General features: G+C 37.6%; 1 protein-coding gene across 3 annotated transcripts in view; it reads left to right on the top strand.

The window, feature by feature from the left end:
* The window catches only part of FER (fer (fps/fes related) tyrosine kinase), a 179,836-nt gene that overhangs the window by 96,410 nt on the left and 55,949 nt on the right, over window positions 1-27,477 (top strand). For all 3 annotated transcript variants that reach the window (XM_040656018.2, XM_413981.8, XM_046905745.1), the window contains 3 exons: window positions 10,051-10,107; window positions 14,668-14,783; window positions 16,279-16,373. In XM_040656018.2, the coding sequence (XP_040511952.1) occupies window positions 10,051-10,107; window positions 14,668-14,783; window positions 16,279-16,373 (268 nt within the window). The remainder of the gene's footprint in view (window positions 1-10,050; window positions 10,108-14,667; window positions 14,784-16,278; window positions 16,374-27,477) is intronic.

Raw genomic sequence — 27,477 nt, 5'->3', positions numbered from 1 at the left:
CTGGGCTTGCTCAGCATGGCTCAGGAGAGACGTTATTGCAGCCTTCCAGTATTTGAAGGGATATTATAAACAGGAGGGAAGTCAACTTCTTATATGGTTTGATAGTGATAGGACAAAGAGGAATAGTTTTATTAAAGAAGGGAAGATTTAGATTAGATGTCAGGGGGAAGTTCTTCACAGAGAGGGTGGTGAGGCATTACAACAGGCAGTCCAGAGAGGCTCTGGATCCCCCTTACCTGGAAGTGTTCAAGGTCAAGCTGGCTGGGGCCCTGGGCAGCTTGAGATAGTGGTTGGTAACTCTGCCTGTGGAGGCAAGGTTAGAGCTAGATGATCTTTAGTGTCCCTTAAAACCCAAGCCATGCTGTGATTCTGCATGCACAGACTTTTGTCCAACACTTGAAAAAGCTGGGACTTTACACGTAGCTTTTTAGTGTTTATCAGAAATGTTACATGAATCACTGATACGGCATGATAATAAAGTTTGATTAGAATTGAGTAGGATTGCAGTAATAAAATACTTTCTTTACTGAAGTAATATTCTGATTTTAATGGATTCTGACTGCTTCCATAAATTTGTAATTCAAATCTTCTATAATAATTATTCTTTGTAAAATTGTGAGTTAAAAAACTGCATAAAGTCCTCTGATTTTATACTTTCTTTTTCAGTAGTGCATTCAGTTTGACTTTAATAGAAATAAGATTCTGAATTTACAATACTACTTTTATAGTATGATTGAAAACTGTGAAACCTTACATAAATGTGGGCTTTCATGACTGAAAATACAGGATGCATTGAGACCAAGACTCTGTCTGTGCTCTTAGATAACTTTGTAGGATTAAAGCTCTACAGAATGAGTTACTGTGGAGTAGCTTGTGATTGCCTTCACCAGTTTAAGCGGAACAGCATGTTAAAAAGGAGTGACATGTGGAGAGGAATCAGACAGAGTGGACCTCTATTGTCAATCAGTGAATGAAAGGTCAAATATTCAGTATTTTAAAATAGTCATGAGTTTGGCTGTCACTTTTCTTGCAATGGTACCACAGCAGAAGTCCACACAACATTTCTCTTCTCTCCACAGAAAGATATATGTATAAAGGCACACTGCCTTTATACATATTTTAGCACAGGTGACTTAAAGCAGAAGGCCTATGCTAACCATACTGTGTAAAAGAACTCTTCTAAGAGTTCATAATTCCTTGAAGTTCCAAAACAGGTCTTTATTTAGAAGCTCAAAAGGATGGCCGAGAAATGTATTGCTTTCTGATGATGAAGAATTCAGCAAGATTGGTAGCTTATTTCCATAAATCAGCTGAAGATATACATATTATGCAAGCAAGACTTGTTGATTTTATTTTTAATTAATGTGATCAGGTGATACCAGGAAAGCTTGGGTTGTTGGGAAAGGCAGTAGTAAGGAACTTAACATAGTTTCTGATCGAATTTTCTAGGCTATTTTGTTAAAAAGGTACTATTCTTTTCCTGGAAGAAATGGCTTCATCCTGGTATCTGACATTGTGCAGGTACTTCAAAAAGAAAAATATAATTTAGCTAATCTAGCTGCAGCTCAGCAGAGTGCTGAATGTTTGTACTTTTCTGGCATTACAGCCATTAAAATTGTCTCTTAGGATAAATTGGAGCTTAGGTTGATGTTGTTAAAATGGAAGAATTTAGGTATTAAATACCTAGTACACACTTATATGGTTTCATATATTTTTTTGCTGTGCAGCTTCATTAGATGGCAGCAAATCATGTGGATGTTGCTGAAGTACTTGTAATAAGTTAAATGTTTTATCTGTTGGGAAAAAGAAAGCAGCTAAATGGAAGCAGCTGGAAATTTGAAGTATATGTCTAAATGTTTGGGTTCAAGGAGACTATCCTGGACAGTTTTATACACATCTGTAGTCTCTCAAAGCAGTGAAAAAGCGTACATGAAATTCAAAATGTTTGTATGTAGCCAGGGTGGGGAGGAAGAAGTAAAAGTGTGTGCTTGTCTTTGTGCATCTGTGAAAATATTTTAGGCTGTTTTAACAATTGAAGAGAGTTTTTGCTTGTATGCATAAAACAAGTGAGCTTTCACATTTTCTTCTCTTTTCAAATCATACGCAATGTTTAAATGGGTAACTTCATGATCAATTTTATTTTCTTTTGAGTCTGCTGAGTACTAGCGTTCTTTTCAAGGGGCATTTCTCATAAAGGAAATCTTAAGGATTTCATGTTCTTTTTCTTCATATTTCTCAACTTTTTTCTCTTATTTTTCCTTATTTCCTGTACTTTTCTTGAAATATACTCAGTATCTTTCTAGTCATACAATGAATAAGAGAACATAGCCTTTGCAAAATACTGCACACCCTTCCAAAAACAGCAAAGTAATCTGCGATTTTTTGTTTTGTTTTGTTTTCTATTGTTTTCAGGAGTCATTTTCTTTGCTGACCTTCAAGAAAGCTCACAGAAAAGCTATGCAGTTAATTTGAGGTCGCTTCTGCAGTTTATATGCTGCATAGGAGCTTTTAAAAATCTCAGTTCTTTCTTGCTGGTCTGTGGCTCTTCAGAATTTGGTTTAGCAAAAAGGTTGAAATTTACAGTCTTTTTTAGTGAAAAATATCAAGTCATATGGAATAGGTCTACCTTTATGAATAAAAGTTAAATCTGCACTATGTTTCTGTTTCACAGCTCACATTATTTAATCAGTGTCCTCTAAGATGGCTTAATACATTGCTGATGATAATGCAAAACGTTTCTATAACATATTTTACAGGTCATGAATCTTTATTCTGAAACAGTTTTAAAGATGTTGGTGCGTTTTTTCAAAATCCCTCCTGTAAAACTAGCTTGTTCTTACAAAAGTCTTCCACTAGCTACCTGTACTTCTGTATTAATCTGGAGAACTTGAAACACAGTTTATGATTCACGAAATTGATATACATATTATATCTACTGAGATAGGCAGTGTAGAAAATAGTACTTCTAATGTGGAAATGAGAAATGATCTCAGTATGCTCTACCCACATACACATAACTGTTACCAGGTTCTTTTTGTGTCTGGGCTTTTCTCAGGCGATAAGTAAATAACAGTGATGATGAAACAGAACTTTTCTGATTTATTCATCCTGTGATGGAACTTGATCAGAATTGACTCACTGTTCCCTCTTAGAAATCTCACTTGGGAGTCTGCTCTACAAGAGTTGTTTTTGCCTGATGGTTCTCTGAAACATAGTACAAAAATAGATGGCTGTTTCTTTTTTTCCCCTTTTCACTCTCCTGCTGAAAGTGCTACATTTTTAAAAACAAGTGTTTAAACTGATGTTCATAAGCTTATATGTAGTTCCCGAAATGTCTGTTTTTAAAATATTTTGTTCCTAATTGCATTAGTGCTGGTTGCTAATTAGAAAAAGTGCTATGTTAGACTTGTTCATTATTGAAATTGTTACCAAAACTAGAAAAATGATGCCGGGGAATTGTAACACTAAGTATTTGTTCTGGGTTATATTTTCCATTTTATTGAAAGCTGTTAGAATTTACTGCAGCTAACAAGTAAACCTTCTTTCTGGCATAATAATTTGTTGTTTCCTTGATGCGGTTTCTGTTAATGATGGAAGATAGGTAGAAGGAAAACTTCGCCTCAGACTTGAGCTTACTTACTTGGAAGAATTTAGGGTAATACTAATAGCATTTTAGTCTCCTAGCTTAAAAAAGGGAAAATAATATTGTGGTTTTCACAGGGACTATCAGCTGTTGGTATTGTGGCCCCAGTGGCTTTGCACACCATTCCAGTACGTGTTTCTCTCTTGGATAAGAGAATTATGTGATCGATTCCTTACTTACTACTCCAGGCATGAAACTTTGATGATAAGTGCAACTGAGAAACAAACATACTAGATAGACTCAAAGTCTGGAAAAAGTACTTAGTAGATGATATTCATAGAAACCTTAAATATGATGTGGACAGTAAGCTAATACCCAAATGTCTGGAGAGGTCAGCAGCATCAAGGCTGACCAGGTTCTCTACCATGTTGACAACTTGTTTCTCAGTCCTTGGCCAGCAGTTTATCTAGCAGTATCTCAGTAAGTTAAATACAGTGTTAGGAGTCATTATTAGTGTAATTAGTGACACCTACCTCAATAGGAGTCCTGAGAGCAACTTTCTCCTGGCCAGGGCTTAGGGCTTAGACCCATACCTTACATTGGTGCAGCTGAGGATTGCCGTGTCCACTGCTGACTCAGGGGTGATGCCCCAGGCAGGGCTGTGGAGAGGCATCTGCCGGGGTCAAATCTCACGCAGGGGAGCTGCTTCCAAATGCGGCTTCCCTGCTCAGCCCCACCCTAGCCTCTCACAGCTCTGCCTGTGCCAGACCACATGCCTTGTTGTCTGGAACTGAACCCTGACCCACAGGGTGACTTCTGGGCTGGCCCTGGCCCCCCTTTTTCATTGGGAGTCTGTCCAGCGGGTCTGTGGCTGTGCCTGACCCTGTTATGATGCCTTCATCCTGACCCCAACCCACAGGCTGATTTCCAGCTTGATAGTGCCCTGCTGTATCACAGCAAACTTGGATGATCTGAATTTGAGGCTGCCCTGCCCTGCTCCCATGCTGGAGGTGGTTGGATGTATGTATGCTTGCTGGTGAGGCCACTGTCCTGTTCATTCCGCAGTGCCTCCTGTCTCCCCGTTCCCCAGGGAGCAGCCAGCCCTCACTGCAGTAGCACTTGGGCTGATTTGTAGCTAAAAAGTAGATCGTAATGCTGAACAAAACGGATGAGACTATGTGGTTTCCAAAAGCAGAAATGCTTTTCTCAGCCAGATTCTAGATGTGGGTTGGGGAACAAGGACCCCTTTTGCCTGCTTAGGAAACAGTCTTGTACTAGCCAGAGCAGTCTCAGTGGGATTCTTGCTCACTTTTCACTTTCTTCTCAAGAAATTTCCACCTTGAAGTGGTTCCTTCCTGTACTTCAGGTACTTTGTCATTTCCTTGTACTCTTCCAAACAGTATCTCACACACATCCTTTTGCCAGATAGCTCTTCATATCCAATAAATAGGTATCTCCCACAAGACAGTGAAGCTCTTTCTGAGCTAAGCCTATTAACTTAATAAAGTATGATATTCGTGTAATTTAGTTTCTGTTTCTTTCATATTTATCTTGAAATTTTAATGATAGGTTTGGATGCTAGAGGACATGTGAAAAAAAAAAGTAATAATGTTTCTGTGTTTCTTAAACAACTCTATTTGGAAATAAGGTACATCATTAAGATAACAAGTATGTGTGTCCAAGCACTAATTTTTTGTAATAGATTTGTCTGAATTTCTTTCAAATTCTCCAGTCCAAAATTAGCAGTTAAAAAAAAAAAAAAAGCCTAAACAAGCACTAGGTAGAGTGTGATTCGTGGTTGATTTGCAAGAAGGTTTCATCGTAATAGGCTCCTTCTGCAGGTGTTATGGTAGCACAGAGCCATTTGGTTGCTCCACCCCTTGTGGAATGGGCAAGAGAATTAGGGGAAAAAAGAGTAACGACAATTCAATAGGAAAAGTAGGTAATGGGGGGTTGGGATGAAAAAGAAAAAAGAATACACAAAGCAAGTGATGCACAATGCAATGCAGTTCCTCACCACCTGGGCTGACCGATGCCCAGACAGTCCCTAAGCAAAAGCAGCCTCTTCCGGCCAACCGCCCCCCAGTTTTACAATTCTGCATGGTGTCATATGATATGGAATATCCCTTTGAACAGTTTAGGGCAAACATCCTGCTTCTCTCTCCTCACAGTTTCTCATGCCTCCCAGCCCCCCTCACAGTCAGGACAGTACGAAAAGCTGAGAAGTCCTTAGCTCTGTGCAGGCACTGCTCTGCAAAAAACTGAACTGTCAGTATGTTATCAGCACTATCCTCATCCTAAATTCAAAACACAGCATCATACCAACTACTGGGAAGAAAATTAACCCTATCCCAGCTGGAGCAAGGATAGCTGAAAATAGTAATGGCAGTAATAGTCTCGTGTGTTCTGACCATCTCTCATTCAGAGTAGCTTATGGTTAGGTGTGAAAGCCTAATTAATTTGCTCTCTTTGATTTAGAAAGAACTCTATTGAAATGAGATTTTTTATGACTCAAACTGGCAGTCTTTAGTATCTGTTCATCCATACCTACATTAAAGTTTATTTTTTATTTCCTGCTTTGCTGCCATTTTCTTTTATTTTATATCACTCAGTATTTTTGCACACACGATTCATTTGTACAGTAATTATTGGTAGCTGTCCAAAAATGTGAGACCTTACCATACTTAACTCTGCACAATTTGAGCAGAATTAGTGAGACAATACACCTGCAGTAGAAACAGTCTAGTCCTTGTGGCTGTCTGCTTTGCAGTGCTGTTTAGAAGTTTAAAGGTAATTATTTGAACCAGTGACGCTATTTCAAAACAGTATTTAATCGAATATTTATCTTACTGCAAACTAGATTTTTTTTATATATATTTTCTAATGCCAGATTTATACGTTGGCATGATATAGATAACAATGTGCTGTGAAACAGAGGGACCATCTACAGTTTCAGACTTGGATTCATAGATGAACTTGATGACAAAAGTTGGGGGACCCCAATACAAGAAAGATGTAGAGCTATTGGAGTGGATCTGGAGGAGGAGCACCTCTCCTGTAAGGAAGAAAGGCTGAGCGAGCTGAGGTTGTTTGGGCTGGAGAAGAGAAGGTTTTTGGGAGACATTATTGTGGTCTTCCAGTACTTGAAGGGAACTATTAAACAGCAAGGAGACTGACTTTTTATGTGATCTGATAGTGACAGGACAAGGGGGAATGGCTTTAAACTAAAAGACAGGAGATTTAGGCTAGATGTTAGGAAGAAATCCTTTACCCAGATGGTGGTGAGGCACTGGCACAGCTGCCCAGAGCTGCAGATGCCCCATCCTTGAAGGTGTTCAAGGCCAGGTTGGATAGAGGCCCTTAGCAGCCTGATCCATTGGGTGGCAACCCTGCTCATGGCAAGGGGGGTTGGAACTAAATGATCTTGGAGGTTTGTTTCAACCCAAACCATTCTGTGATTCTGTGAGTTTAGTACAGTGACTGCCATCTTTTTACCCAGAAGCTCAATATTAACATTCACAAGGTGAAAATTGTATTAAGGGGTGGGACAGTTGTGTTTCAGTACTTCCTAGTGGAAAAATTTCTCTCATCGTAGTCTTTGGGGGTGTTTTTCTGCTCCTTTAAGTTTTCGCTGAACCCGAGAGAGAGCAGAAACCAGGAGGGAGGAGCATAACAGAAAAACTTAGCAGGTGAGGGGAGTTGACTTAGAAGTTCTGGGTTACAGGTTCTGTTCTGTTAATTGCTTTACAATCTGTATCTTTTGCTAATTTCTCCTGGATCATCTGGAAAGTATTACTGGTGTCAGAATCTATTATATATACACAGAAGTTAAAAAACAAAATGAATGATGATTGCAGTCAGAAGGAGTGTGATGTGCCAAGGGCTGCATCGTTTTGTTTAGCTGTCTGCTTTTCAGGTTGGTCCAGATGGTGCCTAATGAGTAGTAAAAGAACAGTTTTGAGGAGATATCAATTAGAATGAGAAGGGATTGTCTGAGTGTCTGCTGCAGCTATACCTGCCACCTTTTCAGTCTGATAGCCACAGGAACGACTTACGCAGTTAGTCTCTATCTTATCCATGTATCTACTAAAGTAACTAAAGATTTCTGATCACAGAAAACTCTAATAAGTAGAAAACTAATTTACTTATCATTAATATGAATGTTCATTTATTATACCTTGTGAAACAGACTACCGAGGCATTACTATTTGCATATGCGCACGAATAAATAATTTTTTTGAAGTCAACAATAGGAGCTTTGGTAACAAAGCTGGTCAGACTTCGAGTAAAAAAAAAAAGAAAAGAAAAGGCAAAACCAAACTACTCAATGAAGTTACTCAACATAATTAGTAGCTCATGCTGATATAATAAAAAACAGAAGGTTTTCGTAAAAGAAAAATGTAGGTAGTGATTAATGTGCTACTATAGTAACAAATCTTTTGCCAGATCATTTGATTACAGCTTGTGGTGCCTTTTTGTTTAATTATTTCTCTGAAGGATTGATTATGCATCGGATTTTTACTTTATAAAGAAGTGTTTGAAATGCCACATAGTCAGTTTTCCAAAAGTCATTCATTGAAATACAGAACACTGAGAATTAAGAGATTAAAAAGACATTAATATTTGACTTTGTAACTCATTGGCTTTTGCAGTATTTATTTCAAAGTTAAAAAGCCTTATGCTAGTGCATCAGGTAGTCATTTGTATACTTATTTTCTTTAGAGCTTTATTTCCAAATTGTTATCTTAAATTTGAGCTTCACTGGTGAAGGAAAGCACACTTTGATGGCCTTTCCTAGCTGTTCAAAATATAACAGCTTCTGAATGAGGCATCCAATCAGCAAAAAGTACCTGACAAATTTGACAGACCTCAGTGAACAAAATATTTCTAATTTTTAACAAAATCAAATTGAGACGATGAAGGAAATTCTCACTCATAAAACTCTTCAGCTTCTTTTAAGATAAGATTTATTCTACAAAAATGTTGTTCAGAGATCTCTGTACACAGATTGCACAGTGTTCCATACTTGCTACCTAGGATTCAGCCGTAGGGGTTGTATATATATATTTTTAATGGCTTTCTTTCCTATGAAATCAGTACTTCCTATGTTGGGATGTGTCTTACTGATTAATTTAAAGGCAAATAAATACACATTCAGTGTTTCTTTGTAAATTTGAAAATATGTTAAAGGTGGTTATGACTGCTGCATTGCCTTCAGTTAGGATGCGGTCTTTGGCAGGAAATACAGTGTATGAAATATCTGGTTCTGAGCTGGTAACATGGCTTGATCTAGCATGTTAGTTACAGACATGCCGTTTTTATAAAAAGAGACTGAATTCCCTACATTACGGTTTAATTACATACATTTATCTCACAGGCTTATCTAGGTTAGAAGACAGTTGAGATCATCCAGTCCAACCCCCCCCTACATAGGAACCGTTAGCTAGTGTTGGTCCAGTTGAGTGTTGAATGTCTCTGCAGATGAAGACCCATAACCTTTCTGGGCCTCCTGTTACAGTGTTTCATCACTTACAGAGGAAAAACACTTTCTCATGTTCAGGATGCATAAGGTGTTTGTTGTTGTATCCTCATTTGTGCCCATTGCCACCTGTGCCATCACTGGCAGCCACTAAGGAGCCTGGCTCCCTCTTATTCCTTTCCTGCCATCAAGTATTGATTTGCACACATGAGTAACCTCCTTTTTTGCACCAGGAGGTTGGTCTGTTAAGATCCCACAAAGGAAGTCAACCAGCAAAGCCAGCATGGTTGGTTTGGTTTTCCATGAGTTTTATTGAGTTATTATTAACAAAAAATGCATAGAATCTTACCATTAACATGCTTAGTATAAATGGTGTTTGTGAGGTGATAAGTAGATGAAATGCTAATAAAGAAGTAAAGTTGTTAGACATCAGCACTGCATACATCCAGTGACTTGCGTTTACCGTGTTGTCTTTTCAGATAATTGGTTGTTATGTATCAAACTATCAAAGAAGATCAAGACCTAAGACTTAAGATATGCCAAATGTACCTTGTTAATAAGCAGAAAAAATCAGTTGTTTTATATTTGCATTGAGAAAATAAATGTTGTTGGTTTGGGTTTGGTTTGTTTTTATTTTTTGACCTTGCAGTAAGTTCCTTCATATTCTAAAGGAACTGGTTTTGGCAGAAGTCATTTTTAAAAACAGGGCACTAGATACTGTTTCCAGAGCTTGCATGAGAAAGTGCATGTGTTCTGTTCTGTTAGCACACATACTGTCTGCTTAAATGATATATTTAATATCGGTGCATTTTAGCATTTCTTTGAAAAGCATGTTTTCTAAAAGCTGTTTTTAACTTCCTGATGTGCTTTTGACTGAGCAGTCCATACAACATGCTTCTTTACATACATTTCAACTTGCTGAAGTGTATGTAATAGAAAGTATGTATTTGGTCCCGCTGAACATTCTTATTTCCTTTTCTTACCATAGGATAAGAAATGGGTTCTCAATCATGAGGATGTCACACTGGGAGAATTACTGGGCAAAGTAAGTAAAGTGAGCTATCAACATTTAAACAAACATATGCTATGTCATTAAGCCCATATATTTCCTATTGCTTTATCCTTTACAGTGCTGTGATTTTTATACCAATTATTTTGCTTTAATACATGTGGTAGTATTGTGCTTTAAATAAATGCTATTGCATATGATGGTGAATCGTACGATGTGTCTGCTGAAAATATTTAGCATGCTTGTTTTTCTTATTTGTAAGGATTTTAAGTTAATTATATATCTGTATATTACAGTTTATTATCTATATTACAGTTTAAAGTGTGCAGTCTTGCAAATAAGAAAGAATATCGCTTAAAAATATGAAAGGCATATAAGTAAAAAATAGTAATAAAGAAATAAGACGATAATGTAGGCAATACTCGTTAAACCAAATATTAATTGTTACTGTGTGATTTATTGTGATTTTAGGTAATCTCTCAATAGTATATAGGTCACTCCGAAAGCATTTCCTCCTATTTCCTTGAAAACTACAACTGACACAAAGAGCATAATAGCAGCATTCACTTTAGCTGAGAATTTGCTCTAAATCAGTATTTTTCAGTGTAGTCATCACCATTAGGTATGCAGTTCTACCAGCAATGAACAGGAGCCTGCATGTTGCACTCAAAACAATATGCACCAGAGGAGGTGACCCTACTGCTGAAATACACCACCCACTGCCTCACTGCTCTCCCATGCACTGTTTGTCTCCATAAGCATTCAGCAGTCATAAACGAATGTCAGTGGGTGCCAGTTTTTCCACATGGAGGAATTCAGTGATGCATCTTTCCTTCATAAGCACTTCCATGTCATATGCCATTCTGTTGGACTGCCCATGGGATACTGGTGGGAATGTTCATCTTCTACTGCCATATCACCAACGTCAGCCTCTCATGTCATGGGCCAACATAATAAATAATATAATTATTTTTGGAGCAACCCTTGAATGTGTGTAAATTCTGAAGAGAAGCAGTTGATAGCGCTAATTCTGCATAGGAGAATTCTGCAATTCTTAGAACTGCTTCTACTGAAATACAATATCTGACTTAAATTTTCAGCCCTTCCACACCTATCAAGACAGTTTCAAGTGATGCTTTTTATCCAGTGTTCCAAAAGATTTCTGTAAATCTGAAAAATTGGCTTAAATGAAAAGCAGGCAAATGAAAGCAACGGTTACATTACGATGTGATACACACTAAAAGAACCCATAAATTGATCAAAAACGAGGAAGTTAAACACTGTCTGTAAATTCAGTTTCCTTGGATAAAATCTCTTTGACAGCTTAAGATGACAAAAAGTATTAGCTGTCTGTAGCTAGAGCTGTGTTACTTTAACACCGTACAGGTACCATGGTAGTTTCCTACTCCTAAGCAGAAACATACCGAGAAAAAAATACTGTTTTGTCTATCAAAATAACTTTGTGTTGCTGAAAAATACATATGAATTTATCTTTATGAGTAAAGATAGTTGAAACAATCTGAACGTTGATTTCTAAAAAAGTTTACATATGTAGTGCACTTTTTTGACAAAACATTTTAATAAATTGATAAAGACAGTGCAGTCTTAAAACTGATTTTAGTAGGATACACAGCTTTAAATTTTAAAATGGAATAACTTTCTTGGGAAACTATATAAATCTGTAATGTCTTCATTTCTGAGAAGACATAATCAAACTAGAAATTATAGAGATGAGAAGATCATTAGCTTTCATATATGAAAATATTAAATAAACTACAGCTGTTGATCCTTCAAGTGAGAAATCTGAGTCTACTGGAAACAGTGGCTAGGAAAATCATGGGATCAGTCACTGATGCAGACTTAGCAAAGTGATTCTGTCAAAAAGGGCAAGACAGAGGATCTGAGCAACTGCAGGCCAGTCAGCCTCAACTCCATCCTTGGAAAGGTGATGGAACAGTTTGTTCTGGATGCCAGCTCCAAGCAATTGGAAGAGAAGAAGGTTATCAGGAGTAGTCAGAAGGATTCACCAAGGAAAAATCAAGCTTGACCAACCTGGTAGCTTTCTGTGATGCCATCACAGGCTGGGTAGGTGGAGGAGAGCAGTGAGTGTTGTCTGCCTTGACTTCCTCGAGGCATTTGACACCATCTCCCACAACATCCTTGTTATGAGACTTAGAAAGCGTGGGATGCATGAGTGGACAGTGAGGTTTACAATGGGTTGACTGGCAGAGCTCAGAGGGGTGTAATCAGTCACACAGAGTGTGGTTGGAGGTCTGTAACTAGTAGTGTTTCCCAGGAATAGGTGCTGGGTCTGGTCTTGTTCAATAGTTTCATGAATGACCTGAGTGAAGGGATAGAGTCCACCCACAGCAAGTTTGCCAATGATACAAAGCTGGCAGGAGTGGATGGCACACTGAAAGGCTGTGCTGCCATTCAGCGAGACCTGGACAGACTGAGAGTTGGTCAGGGGGGAACCTGAAGACGTTTAACAAGAGCAAGGATAGTCTTGTATCTGAGGAGGAATATCCACATGCATCAGTACAGGTTAGGGGATGACTTGCTGGAGATGAGCTCTGTGGAGAAGGACCTAGGTGTCCTGGTAGACAGCAGGTTGTCCATGAGCCAGCAGTGTGCTCTTGTGGCCAAGAAGGCCAGTGGTATCATGGGGTGCATTAAAAAGAGTGTGGCCAGCAGGTCAAGGGAGGTGATCCTCCCTCTTTACTCTGCCCTAACAAGCCCACATTTAGACTACTGTGTCTAGTTCTGGGCTCCCCATTTCAAAAACAACAGGGATCTCCTAGAAGGATTCCAGTAGAGGACCACAAAGGAGGCCCACAAAGATGATAAAGGGCCTGGAACGTCTCCCATATGAGAAAAGACTGAGTAACCCTGGGTCTGCTCAGCCTGGGGAAAAGAAGTCTGAGAGGTGATCTGATAAATATGAATATCTAAAGGGAGGTGGGTGGCAGAGGAATGACGCTGGGCTTTTCTTGGTGGTTTGTAGTGATAAGACAAAGAGTAATGGCCTAGAACTTGTACATAAGAAGTTCCATACTAACATGTGGAAGAACTTATTTACTGTAAGGGCAATGGAGCAGTGGAACAGGTTGCCCAGAGAGGTTGTGGAGCCTCCTTCTATGGAGATATTCAAGACCTATGTGGATGCCTATTTGTGCTACCTATTGTAGGATATCTGCTTTGGACTCGATGATCTCTTGAGGCCCCTTCCAACCCATGTGATTCTATAATTCTGTGATTCTCTGAAGATAGAAAATGTTGCTTCCCTTCAGCAGTGAATAGTCCATTTATTTACACAGTGTTAATTATGTAATACACACAAAATGAAATATACAAATATGTAGTATATGTAATACTATGTGTATACTATAAAGTGATACATATTTTAAATAAAGAATTAAAAGCATTTAAAATGGTTTAGTAGTATTTAGTTTTCACTGTTAAATATTCTTAAACAGAATACTAGAGGGAGAGCATGTTAGGAGTCACATACTGCCTTTCTAGATTTCAGAGGCCCTTTAAAAGTGCTGTTTCTGAAGCGTCATAGATCTTGAGCTGGCATGTTTGCCAGCTGTTTCTTAGACATCTTAGGGTGTGCGAAATAATACTTCTGTCCTGTGTTTAGACACCTGAATTTCTTCCCTTGGCATTACTACTGCAATAGTAGGTTCCATCTATGAGTTTCTACTGATAGACTGGTGGATTGACTCCCTGCAATACCTGAGAGAAAGGCACTGGACAGTGGTGGATCTCCTGCCCTGCCATCATTGGGCAAAGGGAGGGGACATGAGGGATGAGGAGTGGAAACATGTCTCAACTTAGTGATACTGGCAGACCCTATCCCTACCTTCGTTGATTCCCCAGGTGCTCTGTGTAATAGGTTTGAGGCTCTGGAACTTCAGGCAGAGGTAAGTAAGGATGAGGTGGAAGGTCCATCCAGGAGGTTTTCTGGAATGAGAAGGTTGACTCTACACCTCAAGACTGCCTCCTCTGAGAAGGAAAGAAGGGTAATTGTTGTAGGCTACTTCCTTCTGAGAGGAATAGAGTGCCCCATAATGGCAGCCAGGCCCTACCAGCAGGGAAGTGTGCTGCCTCGCTAAGGCCCAGGTCAAGCACATCTCTTGTCTGGTTCACCTGGCTGATTATTATCACCTGCTCATAGTTCAGGCTTGCTGCAGTGACATTGCTGAGAGAACCCTGAGGGCTATCAAAAGGGGCTTCAGGGCATTGAGGTGGTTAGTTGAGGGAGCAGGAGTTGATTGAATTATTGAACTATTGAAAAAATACAGTAGTTTGAAAATGGAATAGGGTAGGACTTAAATTATAAAGAGTATTTAAAAGGAAATTGTAATAATGTAATTTATTTTTCTCTTTCTTGCAAGCCAAATTGAACTCATATGGCATATTCATATAATAGATTTATTCTCTCTGCGTGGACTGATTGTGCTAAGAGCATGTACTTGAAAACTTCATAAACACATTTCAAAGTTCTGTAACAGTTATTTAATGTTCTGTATTTTATTCGTGGATATTTGTGAAGACTAGGTTATTTAGGATTATTTTTTTTTCTTATTTTAGGGTAATTTTGGTGAGGTATATAAGGGAACATTGAAGGATAAGACACCTGTTGCTGTAAAAACTTGTAAAGAAGATCTTCCTCAGGAACTGAAAATCAAATTTCTGTCAGAAGCCAGGTAGGTGCTCTAAGCTTGTTTGTATTTTTCCCCCAAGTTCTCTTACTATGTAGGTTTAAAAAATGGGACCTTTTCAAGAATTCAGAGCAATAGTCAGACTTCTTCCCTTTTTTTCTCCCACGGTTCTTGCACTAAGTGTTGCCCTGATGACTATACATACACGTTTTTAATGTGTATGAACAGCAAAAACCTGCACTTGTTGAAACCATCTTGGCAAGCTGTGCCTATACGCCATAGTTCTGATAGTGTAAGTGCATCCATTTAGAATTTCCTTGATACATGCCACAAGAATTACAATAAGAAGCCTGGAAGATATTATTAATTTAAATGAGGTTATACCAGTCACGAATTCTAACTTATGTTAGAATTTATGCATTTGGTCGCATGTGGCCAAATTATGGTACAGATTTAGTAACTTCCTCTTTCAGTCCAGCTGCTGTATTGAGCAGTAAGTGGCATTCATGTCACAACACACTAAATATTCTGAATACAGACAGATTATGTGGCTATTTGCATAGATAGTTTCTAGGAACTCAGGCTCAGGAGAGAAGGATCTATTGAGATAATCTCATAATTGTTTAAATTAAAATTAGCTGTTTTGACTGTGAAGCCCCAGGCTAGTATAATCAATATATGTATGCCACTGTATCCGCTGACTGTTTTTAAACAGCTCATAACTTGGCGACCACAGAGATTTTTTCATTTGTTTAGCAGCCTGCCACTAAAGGAACGTGTTGTATGGAATATTATATGAAAAAAAAAACAACACCTAAATTGGTTGTTTTTCATTAGATCTGTATGTCCCAGGTTTCACTCTCATTTCTAGAAAAATTAGGAAAGAGATGAGGTAGTTTAAGTTATCAAATAGTAGAAAAAACATTTTAAAGTGAAAAGGTCTCTCTGGAATTCTTCCTAGACCTTCAGTTTGCTTATAAATCATAGCACGCTGGTTTAGGCTGTGAATGTTCTTATTAAAATATCATGTAAGAAGATGGAAATGTTTTTGTTTAATTCCAGAAATTAAAATTGCAGTATTTATATTCTTTTAAAACTTGCTGTATCAATTAATCTTGTGAATTAAAACTGAAATGAGTGTGCATTTGAAAAGTGCTGCAGGAAAATGTAGAATCATGCTGTGCATGCATTTTCAATAAAGCTTCTCTTCTGATGCACCACTGAAATGCTGTTTAATTAGAAGGGTTCCTGAGAAACTACAAACCTGTCAGAATATTTTTCAGTTACACAGATAAAATGTTATGCAGACAAATGTTAAAACTACAGTGAGAATTAACTACTAGTGTTCAAAGTTGATCTTTGAGTAATATACCTTCAACCAGAAGAATGATTGATCTATGACATTGATTTTTTTAATTGATAACAATAATTCTATTGAAAATTTTATTAAAATATTATTAAGAGTGTAAGATACTTTTCTGTTTAATTGGTTTGTACAATAAAGTTTATTAATATAATAAACTTACTGTGTTTTTTTCAGAATACTCAAACAGTATGATCATCCTAATATTGTAAAACTCATAGGAGTTTGCACACAAAGGCAACCTATTTATATTGTTATGGAACTTGTGCCAGGTAATCTTTTCCCTTTTTTTTTTTTTTTTTTTTAATTAAAATACATTGTTTTCTATGTCTGTATTTGCATTCTTATGATGAACCTCAAAAGCTCCTTCACTGCAAATTCCTAGAGATTTTCTTCTGTCGTCTACCAGCTTAGGAGTAGAGTAAGCTCCTCAAACCTGTTGCAGATTTTTCTGTAGGCATTCAAGGCAATAGAATTTGCTACACAGGATCTCAGCCATATCTTCACTTTTCTCCTGTTAAGATATTACATCTTATTTCCTTTAGCAGTAGTTTTATGTAGTGACTGTTAAGATGCTTGTATTTAAGAAACTTCATTACTGAGTAGTGTTTAATAAATCAGATTTGGATAATTTCTGTATAAGAGATTTTTCTTTATCAAAATATATGCTTAGTTTATAGGTTGTTCTTGATTTATTTTTGGAATCTTCTGTTCATGTTGCTCACCAATGGCTGAAGAGAATCTCAGATTTTCAGGATGAGCTGGGATGAGGCTTTTCAACAATTTTACCTCTCTTTTGATTCTCTTATCTGTTGTCTGCTTGTGTCATTTTGGTGGCCTGTAGTGCTATTTAGTACTACAACACTGATCTATCACTGAATTTGTCCTAAATACTGTAGGGTGTTTTAAGAACCGTTTCCTTCATGAAGATTTAGATTGCTTATAATACTTGAGGACTGACTTTATTACAAGAGCAAAAATGCAGTCATTGACCTATTAGATTCTTCTCGTTTTACTCAGTTATCACTGTCCTATCACTATTAACCCACTTTAACAGTCATTCCCCCATCCTGTTTATACATTCCCTTCAAGTATTGGAAGGCCACAATGAGGTCTCCCCGGAGCCTTCTGTTCTCCAAGCTAAACAATCTCAGTTCTATAGGAGAGGTGCTCCAGCCCTTTGATCATCTTAGTGGCCCTCCTCTGGACTCATTCCAAGAACTCTGCCTCTCTCTTGTACTGCGGGCCCCAGGCGTGGACACAGTACTCCAGATGGGGCCTCACAAGAGCTGAGTAGAGGAGGACAAGAGCTGAGTAGAGGGGGGGAGGGGTGGAGAGGGCTTTTTATTAGCTCAGTGTATTTACACTTCTGATTAACTTTATTAAAATGGAGAATAATAGCAGTGTTATAGGTTTTAAGGCCTGCTGTGGTAATCAGCTTCTCCAGACTTCTATGCCAATTAATATAAATCCTGATCTTCTAACACCTCTGTCATTCTATTTCAGGCTTATCAAGGTCTAGAACAAGCTGTTGAAATATGTTAATGCCATTTAAAGGCAATATTTAAAGGAAATATTGAAGGTCTTTCTGTGCTTCCCATACCTACTTTGCAGTCCACATCTATGCAGAAATTTTTCTTCCTCCTGATTTTTAAACTGCAATATGCTTTTAAATTCCTATCGTGTTTTGCTGTTCCGCACGTCCTGTGGCGAGTGTCTGTGCATCCTAACCTCAGAAATACCATGCTGTGTCCAGGTCATCACACTTTTGCATATTCTTCTGAGAACTAAAACTTGGCTGCCACACTGAGACTGACCAAATTGTCTGGAGAAGATAAGGATGCCAACTCTGAAGAATTTAGCAGATGAAAGACAAAACATTTAAATTAGTTCAGGAAAGTTGTTCTGGCTTTAGTTTCCTGTTTTCTAATGACAAGTGTGGTCGAGATCACCTAGAGTAATTATTATTAGCTTTGGATGGTGTTAGGTTTTGTCTGTGTTTTGTCTTGAACACACTTTAAGGTATTCAGGGAGTTTAACTCTGGAATTCTTTTTAATAACTTAAAAATGGCGTGGTGTAGGTTAGAATTCTATTCTGTGTTTGCCTGAGAAGGGTTATAGTTTATAAGTATCTGACTATTTTCTCCATGGGGAAAAAATTTAGCAACTGCACCATTAAATACGGAATTTCCCCTGTGTTAATTTTCTTGTTCTTCTTAATGTTTGCACTTTTTCTGTTTTTATATTCCAAACACATATTTCCTGTGTATTTACTGTGCCTTTTGAGGCTGCTGTGATGTGATTGCTTTCACTGCAGATTCAGATTGCAATTCAGGGATTCTGTCATTAACTATCTTAGCAGAGAAATCTCTTTTTTCTTTTTCCCCTGCACTGTCCCAAGCCTGAATAGAATTTCTAACTATGCATCTGGATACGTAATTGCATTTATGTAACTGTGCATCAGTGGAAACAACAGAGAATATGCAACTTCATATTTAAGCATCTGTGCATCCTTTGTTTCATGCAGTAAGAACTCAGATGATCTCCGTCCCCTTGGCTGGCACCTTTGGAGCCAGGTCTCTTCTCAGCCTTGTCCTGAATGCCTTCCTGCAATTTGTTTAGGAACATGTTTATTGTATAATTATGTTTATTATTGCTTTCTATATGCTGGTCTTATAATTGATTAGCAGAACACCTTTTATTTAAATTGAGTCACTGCATCCATTCCTTTTTTATGTCTTTGTACATTAACAGAGGCCTACAGAAAAAAACCTTAATTTACAGGCCTAAGTTATGGTAAACAGCTGCTGTGAAAAAGCAGTTTAGCAGAGCAGTTAGTTTTAAAAAGTTGATTTCTGATTGCTTAATGGATAAATGTGTAATAACCTTTAAAGCACACTTGCAAATAATAAATCCGTACTTTTTTACTTAAATGACACTGAATTATTAATTGAAAAAACCTATTACCTAGATCCTTTCAAAGGCACAATATTGAAGTTACTGCTTGGCTTCTAGACTACCACATAATAAAAATGAGTGTACATTTTACAGTAATGTATTTTTTCCCATAATTTTATTTATTTATTTTTTAATCCTTTAGTGAACAACTGAATAATCATGTCGTACTAGGACATGATGTTTGTGTAACTCCTTCTCATAGAAATGTTTTGTTCTTGTTTGGTAGTTATGACTCTTTCTCTGTGACTTTAGTTATCAATTTGAAAACGTTAAGACTCCTACAAAGAAGGAAGATTTGAGGAGAATATTTCCCATGCATTTATATGTCCAATATTTTTCATCACTGTGTTCCTGATGGAAGCTGGACTTCTATTTCTCTTCTATTGTAAGCTTACCCTTCCTCACATTTTCTAATTTCATATTCATGTCTTCTACTCTTCTCATTCCTTTATGGCTCTGACTTCAGAATGGTGCTTGGACAATGCACATGTACATTCTCAGAAAATCCTCCTAGTCAGATGTGCAGGCTTCTAGATAGAGTCTCAGCCTTAGGCTCCTGGGCATGTATTGTGATGTCATGAGTCAGGGAGCATGTGAAATGGCATCCAGCATCAGTGTAATTACTTGCAGAATTCAAGTAATTCTTGAATTCTCTGCACATTAAGGCACACAAGTCTATTCCTTGAATGTTTGCTGATCATCTACACTGCACATGTGTAGTAAGTGAGACACACGCAGTGGAGGACTGTATTTTAAAAGCAATTGGATATTCACATAAGGAGCCTGTAAACTTGGTTTATGACATTAAACTTTACCTGGAGAGAATAGTGCCCCAAGTCTGTCCCAGCTGATTCTGACTGTATTGAGACTACAGAATAGGAAAAAAAAAAACAAAAACAAACACAGATTGCTTTTTTTTTTCTTCTCCGCTGTCCAAAAGCAGGTTTCAAATGCTGTTAGAACATAGGTAGTTAGAACTCTATGCCAAAAAGTCAAGTATTATTTTACAGTGTAGTAAAATAAGTCTTAATTGAAGTATTGGGCAATTAATTTTATATTTTGTACTGAAAGAGGGGAAATTATTCAGATCAGCTCCAGGAAGAGTAGAGCAACTCTCAAGTTGCTGTATGTCACCCGATATTTTCACGCTTTTCACTACTGGAACATGTTGGTATTATGAGAAACTCTGATAATTACCTAAGTTGCTGTAAGTTATTGTATTTGCGTTGTTCTTACGCTTCTTATTACGATCTTGTAATGCAGCACCAGATAAGCAGGTTTGTTAAGATTTACTGCTAAGAAGGTGCAGGTTTTTCTAATACATTCTGACCTAAAAGTACAAATATTGAAACAATAAATTATTCAGTGTAGTAACTTCTCAGTAGTCTTTCAAAATGTATTTTAAGTGTTCAGTTTATCCTAAGAAAAAGTTGAAGTAAAATGAGAATTGTTAATGAATTTCAGGAGAAGAAGCTGTGTAATTACGCCAAATGTGTAATGTTAGAACACAGCCTTGAGTTTGTATTGTCACATGTACTTGGCAACAGATTTAGTCTAACTGAACAGTAATGTTGTAAAGGTGGGATTCTGGTTCCACAGTTGTTTGGGGAGTGTTGCTGCATATTTGGGATTCTCATCTCCACTGCAAAGATGTTGTAATGTAGGAGCAGTTTCCATTATAAGGAGCAGAATATTATTTATGTTATTTTTGTGTGATGCTACATCAATCTAGAAAATTGGGTGTTATACTCATATTTTCTAGGTTAATTATAGAAAGAGAAGTAATAATGAAGAGCTGCTTTGATATTCAGAAAAAGAAAAGAACAATTTGCCAGAGTCTCTTAAATGCCACACAGGCCATATGGAGTTTTCATAACAGCTCATTTTTAACAAGTTTAGATAATGATCAGAGAAACTGCCTGGAATAGTGCTAGTATTGTATGTAAACAGGCTAGCATCCATACTGACAGCCTGAGAAAAGAGATCTAGAGTTTTGCTAGGATTCAGAAATTACCTGAAAAAGGTTGAAAACCTTGCCTCCTTTTGATTCCTTCTTTGCAAGTGAAGTCTGTCTTTTCATGGGAAAGGCGGGAATGAGAGAAAGTAGGACACCTTTCTTTTATCCTTCTTAAGAAGCATTATCCTCATCCCAACTCCTGTCTTAACAGGTAGTGGGTCTTTTTATGGTACTTTTGGTTTGAGAATAAATGATTTTAATTCACTTAAGTGATTCACTCAAACACTCAGGGTCACTTAATTCTATTTTCTTTTGCTCTTAATCATACAATCTCCTGAAGAGTCTTTTCTTTCTCTTCCTAGGTCTAGGAGGAAAAAAAATAAAACCAAAATACTACATGATCTATAAATGCATAGAACAGTTCTAAGTCACAGAATTCTTTCTTCTCCTACTTAATGTTCGTTCCAATTGACTTGGGTTTTAAGTTGTCCTCATTTTATTTTACAGCTGGGAACTTTGGATATTTGTGAATTGTGTGTTCTAAGAGTTAGGGATTTTAAAGATAGTTGTGGAATCTTGTGGTACAGATACTACTTCATACCAATCTTTCATCAGTTTAACCTTCAGAGGTTCCTTCAGAGTCTGTACAGGCTTTCCAAGTAAGCACCATTTTCACGCCTCCACTGTCTCACCCTGGAAGGATTTTCTCAGTTGACGGCAGATGCAAGCATCATTTCAAGTTCTAGCTGTTGAATCATGACAGTAGAAGGAAGCCTGCAGTGAGATTTTTCATGATCTATTCCTTTCAGCTTTTGGACTGCTTAGTCACCAGCATACATCTTTCATTCTGTTTCTTGTTTCTAGACAGTTGAACATTTTTATAATTAATAGTTAAAATTATATCCCAAAATATTTAAAAACTTTTCATTTTCCAAAAAATTCCGAAAAAGGAATGGCAAAAAAGGTATTTCAAGAATGCAGCTTATCTGTTGAGTGCTAATTTGGCTTCCTCTAGCTTATGATACAGACTTTAATAACTAAATTTTCTCTCTGTATTATATCTTTACCTCATTCAGTTCTGAACAATTTTCTAGGATTTGTTTATCTTCTCTAAATGTATTCTGTAGCCATCAGCTAATCTGTTATATCAGTGATCTGCTCTGAGTGTGTATTTTTTGTTTCCCGATGGACATTTCTGGATATTTTTCACTGTGGTGTTAAGTGCTTTGTACCGAGACACTTGCCTGCATTCCCAGTTGATCCACAGAATTCCTATTTGATAGCAGATATGTGTTTTCAAACAAACAAACAAATCCCCCTATTTAATTGCATGCTGTGTTTGTTCCTTGTTTTGTTTAGACTCTTGCTGACTTACATTGGAGTAGATCTCTTGAATACTTGCAGCTGGAAGCAAATTGAGAGATGAACATGTTCAGTAATCTGATAGTTTGATAAGCTTGTCTGAATTTGTAGTTAACTCTGGGTTTTAACTATTTATGTTCAGCTTTTATCTAGACATGCCCAAATTGTTTTCAAGGTGAATTTCAGCAAGGTCATTAACAGCTATCTTTGCAACTGAATAAGGTAACCTATTCAGTTTTGAACTGAATTATTTGGGATGCAAATTAAGCATGCCATTAACAAAGAAACAGTTCAGAGGTGACAAGTTTTATTAGCTCAGGTGCGGCACTGCATGACTTCTGCTGTGCTGGCTCATAGGCACGTTCAGAAAGGACAGAGCCATTTCTGTAATACCTGTAACAGAATCTGATACAACTGTTACTAGCCCAAGCTTTGGGGTTCTCTCTGTACATTGTTCATGCTGTCCTGAATGTATTTGGCTTTGTTCCATCATGTTTTACTCTTCCGAAATTGTGGTGACTCCTTTGTTACTTTCTGTATGTTACAACACTTTGACCTCCAGAGGACATGTTGGTTTGGAGGCATCTACAGATAAAGACAAGCATTCTTCCTCACCTATGAGGCCCTCTTTCTCATCTTTGGTAGAAATGACTACAACACAGCATACAATGGAGGAATGCCTACAAATTCAGTATAGCTGGTCCTAAGGTGAAGCTGATGCAACCTTCTAAATATAACCTGACTTTTGTGGAATTACTCATATTTTTTGTATGCAGTAATATTTTAGGGCATAGCACTAAATCACAGCTGACTCCATATATTTCTGCTGTTAGCTATACTGAAGCTAAGCCCATTTGGGACCGAAGTCTTGGTGCTGAGATTGAGGTTTGTGCCATTTATTTGCTAATATGATGAATATTATCCACATAATCAGAGATTTACTGCTAGTTGGAATGTCTAAATAAAATACCTTGAATGAACGAGACCTGACTAAGAGTAATGTGTACACTACAGCTTTTCTCAACCTCAAGTTTAAGTCTGCTGTCTCTGACAGCAGCTGATTACATTTATAGGCTTGGAATTCTGATGGATGCTATTTTTTTTTTTTCCATGTTCTGTGACTCAGCTGCCGTGTTGTTTTCTGCTTTGTATGTTCTTTCTATTCTGTGCTTCTAGAGGCAGTGAGATCTGAATAGGGATTATTCTTTTTTCCCCAATACTTTTTCTTTAGGAATTCCTTAATTCTTTAGTCTCTGGCTGCTGATTGTATTGCAAATCAGTTGCTGACTTCTGCCAGAGGATTTCAGATCTGTGTCATGTCTCACAATCCCATACAGAGCTACTGCACAGTGCGTCAAAAATCAATACGAAAGAAAAAGCAGTTGATTGAACTCTACACAGATTCAGATAAGGTGCAGATGTTTAACAGTGATAGTGACTGTGACTTTGTTTTTCATTCAAGTTTCCCCCCCCCCCCCCCCCCCCCCCCCTCTGGAAGATAGGTTTTAGTCAAATAAACTATTTGACTGAATACCTAACTTCTGCTAAAACCATTTTCTGTCTGCCCTGCAGCTGCCCTTCATGCAAATATGGCCTCTGTCTCTTTTCTTGTTTTCCCTCTGTTACTTTATGCTTTCATCTTGCTTTCTGTTAAACTTCTAGCTTCTTTTTATTTGTCCCAGCTCTTCTGCAAGCAGTCTTGCTGCTTATTCTGCTGCCTTCTCTTTCACTAGTAATGTCACATTATGAACCAAACACCCGTCCATGGCTTCCTTCTGTTTTCCAACTTCACCCTCTCCCATCCAGCCCTCTTGCTAAAGACGCATATGCATTTAGACCTCATTTCTTCTTCATCCCTTCTGCTTTTTTTTTTTTTTTTTTTTGCTCTCCTATGAGACTGGCCTTTCTCCTACTTTCTGCATGGTTTCCAGCTGTAAAGATATTAAGAAAATATTGGGAACGGTCACATTTCTTTGCTGCGTAATAGGTAGTGGTCATTAAGAATTCCTTTTAGCTCAGACCTTCTGATAAAATAAGATCAATTTGATAAAACAAGCCCAAAATCCCATTCGGCAGTCTTCTTTTCTTGTAATATTTGGGACTAGTTTTAGATTTTTATCTTTTAAAATATTTTAGGTTTGATGATACAGTTTGTTTCAAGGCTATAGAAAAATAAATGAAAATTTCATCCATTATCAAGTAGACATAAGATACACAGAAATCTCAAATCAACTAAATATAAAAATTCAGTTTTCCTGTAGCTGCAGGAAATTCTCTGCGATTGATTTTTTTAGTTTTATTTGTTGGTATTCATTCACACTATCACTTTTTGTTTTACATAAAATATTTATTAATATGTCTTCATTTAGAAATAAGTGTTCATTGTTTTTCTTTAGGTTAAAAAAGAATTGTTCTTCGTGTATATTCTGTTGGAGAGTCTATCTCTGCTTTCTAATCTGCTGTCCCTTTAATGGATATTGACTGTCTTTTTTTGAACATAGTCCAGTTACCAAATGAAAGACTTTTTGGGAGAAGATGATTTTCCTTTTAGATAGTTTTTGAAGTAGGTTACTTTTACCCGCACATAGGCCTGTATCCTCATCACCACAAAATGTCCAAGTAGTCTTGGCAGAATTATTTCGTGTGGCATGAAGGACAAAATGTTGTCTGTTGATGCCTTGCTGTAATTTCTGGGTTCCTCTCAGCTGGTGCTGGCAGGCTAATTTTGGGGATCAGTAATTACTGCAGCACAGTCATTGGCTTCACGCTCCAGTTTAAGATAAGGTTTCTGATCATTGTTAATATTTTCCTCGTTTGTAGTATATTACTACAATATTCCATTATCCTGTTAAATGAAAGCAAAGTAGCATGTAAAATGAGTTCAACCCTTTTTTGTCTGCTTCATTTTGAGTGCACTTTGCACTAATGAATCATCTGCATTGTGTTGTCAATCTGCACTATGTTGTCATAGAATCATAAAATCCTTAGAGTTGGAAGGGACCTATAAAGGTCATCTAGTCCAACTCCCTTGCAGTGAACAGGGAAATCCACAGCTAGATCAGGTTGCCCAGAGACTGATCCAGCCTCACCTTCAAAGTCCTCAGGGTCAGGGCTTCCACCACATCTTGGGGCAACCTGTTTTATTGCCTCATTACCCTTATTGTAAAATTCTTTTTCCTTATATCTAATCTAAATATACAGTCTTTAAGCTTCAAACCATTTCCCCTTGCTCTATCACAACAGACTGCTGAAGAGTCTGCCCCCTTCTTTCCTGTAGCTCCCCTTTAGATCTTGAAATGCCACTATCAGGTGATCTTGGAGCCTTCTCCAGTCTGAAAAGCCCCAGCTCTCTCAGCCTGTCCTCCTAGGAGAGGTGTTCCATCCCTTGGATCATTTTTGTGGCCCTGCTCTGTTCACACTCCAATAGGCCCATGTCTCCTGTACTGAGGACTCCACATCTGGACACAATATTCCAGGTGAGGTCTTGCCACTTGTCACTGATCTCCATCCACACTGAGCCACTGACCGTCACTCACAGTCTACCCATCAAATCCATATCTTTCCAATTTGTAGAGAAGGATGTTGTGGAGTACCGTGTCAAAGACCTTAGTGAAATCCAGATAGATGACATCAGTGGCTCTTGTTCATTGATGCAGTGACACCATCATAAAAGGCTATCAGGTGGGATTTGACCAACCTAGTGAAGCCAGGTATAGCTTCACTAGGTTGTGAAGCTTCCTAGTGAAGCCATGCTGATTCTTCAGTATCACCTTACAGTGTTCCATGTACCTTAGCATAGCTTCCACGAGGATCTGCTCCATGATCTTTCCAGGCACAGAGGTGAGACTAATATGTCAGTAGTTCCCAGGGTCATCCTTTTTACCCTTAAAAGTGGGTATGATGTTGCCTTTTTTCCAGTCACCGGGGACTTCACATGATTGCCATGACTTCTCAAATATCTGTGTGTGTGTCATTGTAAATCTTCTGCTCACAAGTCATTTGCAAGTTCTGGTGCAAACAACATTTTCTCCATGTTTATCTCTTTGTTGGTTCTTATCTTGCCTTTGGCTCTCAGTGCATGTTATTCTTTCAAGTCTTGTTCTCTCCTTTCATTTTCTGCTTTCACCTATGTGCATCTCCACTCATACTTTGTTTCCATCAATGTTAACAATGCTATTAGAAAACTTCACATGAGAGAGACTTTTATTTGGTTTGCTTAATGGGAAAAATGAAGTTTTAACTGAATTTTGCAATACTACTTCACAGGGACTTGAAAAATCTCTGGTTTACAACTTCTGTTACTTCTTAGTTACAGTGAGAAAAAGTAGGGGGGAGAATTTGGAAATACTGCCTTATACACAAATGATCTATTAGTAGAAACATGAAATCACAATGTTTTAATGAAAGTTAAAGCATTTTTAAAGTGAACGTTAAGCATATTTAAAGCCACTTTTAGCAGTTTCTCAAACAGCTGTTTAATAAAAACTGTTCCTGAATTGCTACAAATGTATGTTCAATATGTAAAATTTGTAGTTGTAAGCAGCAGTGCTTATTTGTCTTTAGCTGGAAATACATATGAGCAGCAAAGAAAATGTGCATTTGTTGACTTGAGACAGTCAGAAGACTGATGATATGAACCCTGAAATTTGCAAATCCAGGTGCAGAGAAAACATTTCAGTAATATTATTATGGCTTATAAATCACTCATGAATATTGAGTCATGGATCTCCTCCTAGTTAAGTGACTATTGAGAGCTACAGACAGAAGCACTTTGTGATTGTGGATTGTTTCAAGAAACTGCTGCTTAATAAGGCTGTTTAGTAAAGGAAACTCTCCCACTTGGTTAAAACTTACAAGTAAATAATAATTTCTACTATGTTACTCTATGTATCAATATGGTTATTGTTTTAAACATTGTTTAATCTATGCTATTATTTAATCTGGGTGTAATATATACACTCTCTGGATATTGATATAAACAGCTAAAGTGGATGATTACGTGTCATAAATTTCAGAAGTTTATTTTACGTATGTTCAGTATCAGTATTGGCTATTACCAAAATACCACGAATGCCTAAAACAAGTTGGATGGTACCGTT

The sequence above is a fragment of the Gallus gallus genome, chromosome Z (genome assembly GCF_016699485.2).
Source record: "Gallus gallus isolate bGalGal1 chromosome Z, bGalGal1.mat.broiler.GRCg7b, whole genome shotgun sequence".
Taxonomy (NCBI): Eukaryota; Metazoa; Chordata; class Aves; order Galliformes; family Phasianidae; genus Gallus; species Gallus gallus.
Note: the sequence above shows the minus strand (reverse complement) of the source record. Positions and strands in the feature narration are given on the sequence as shown.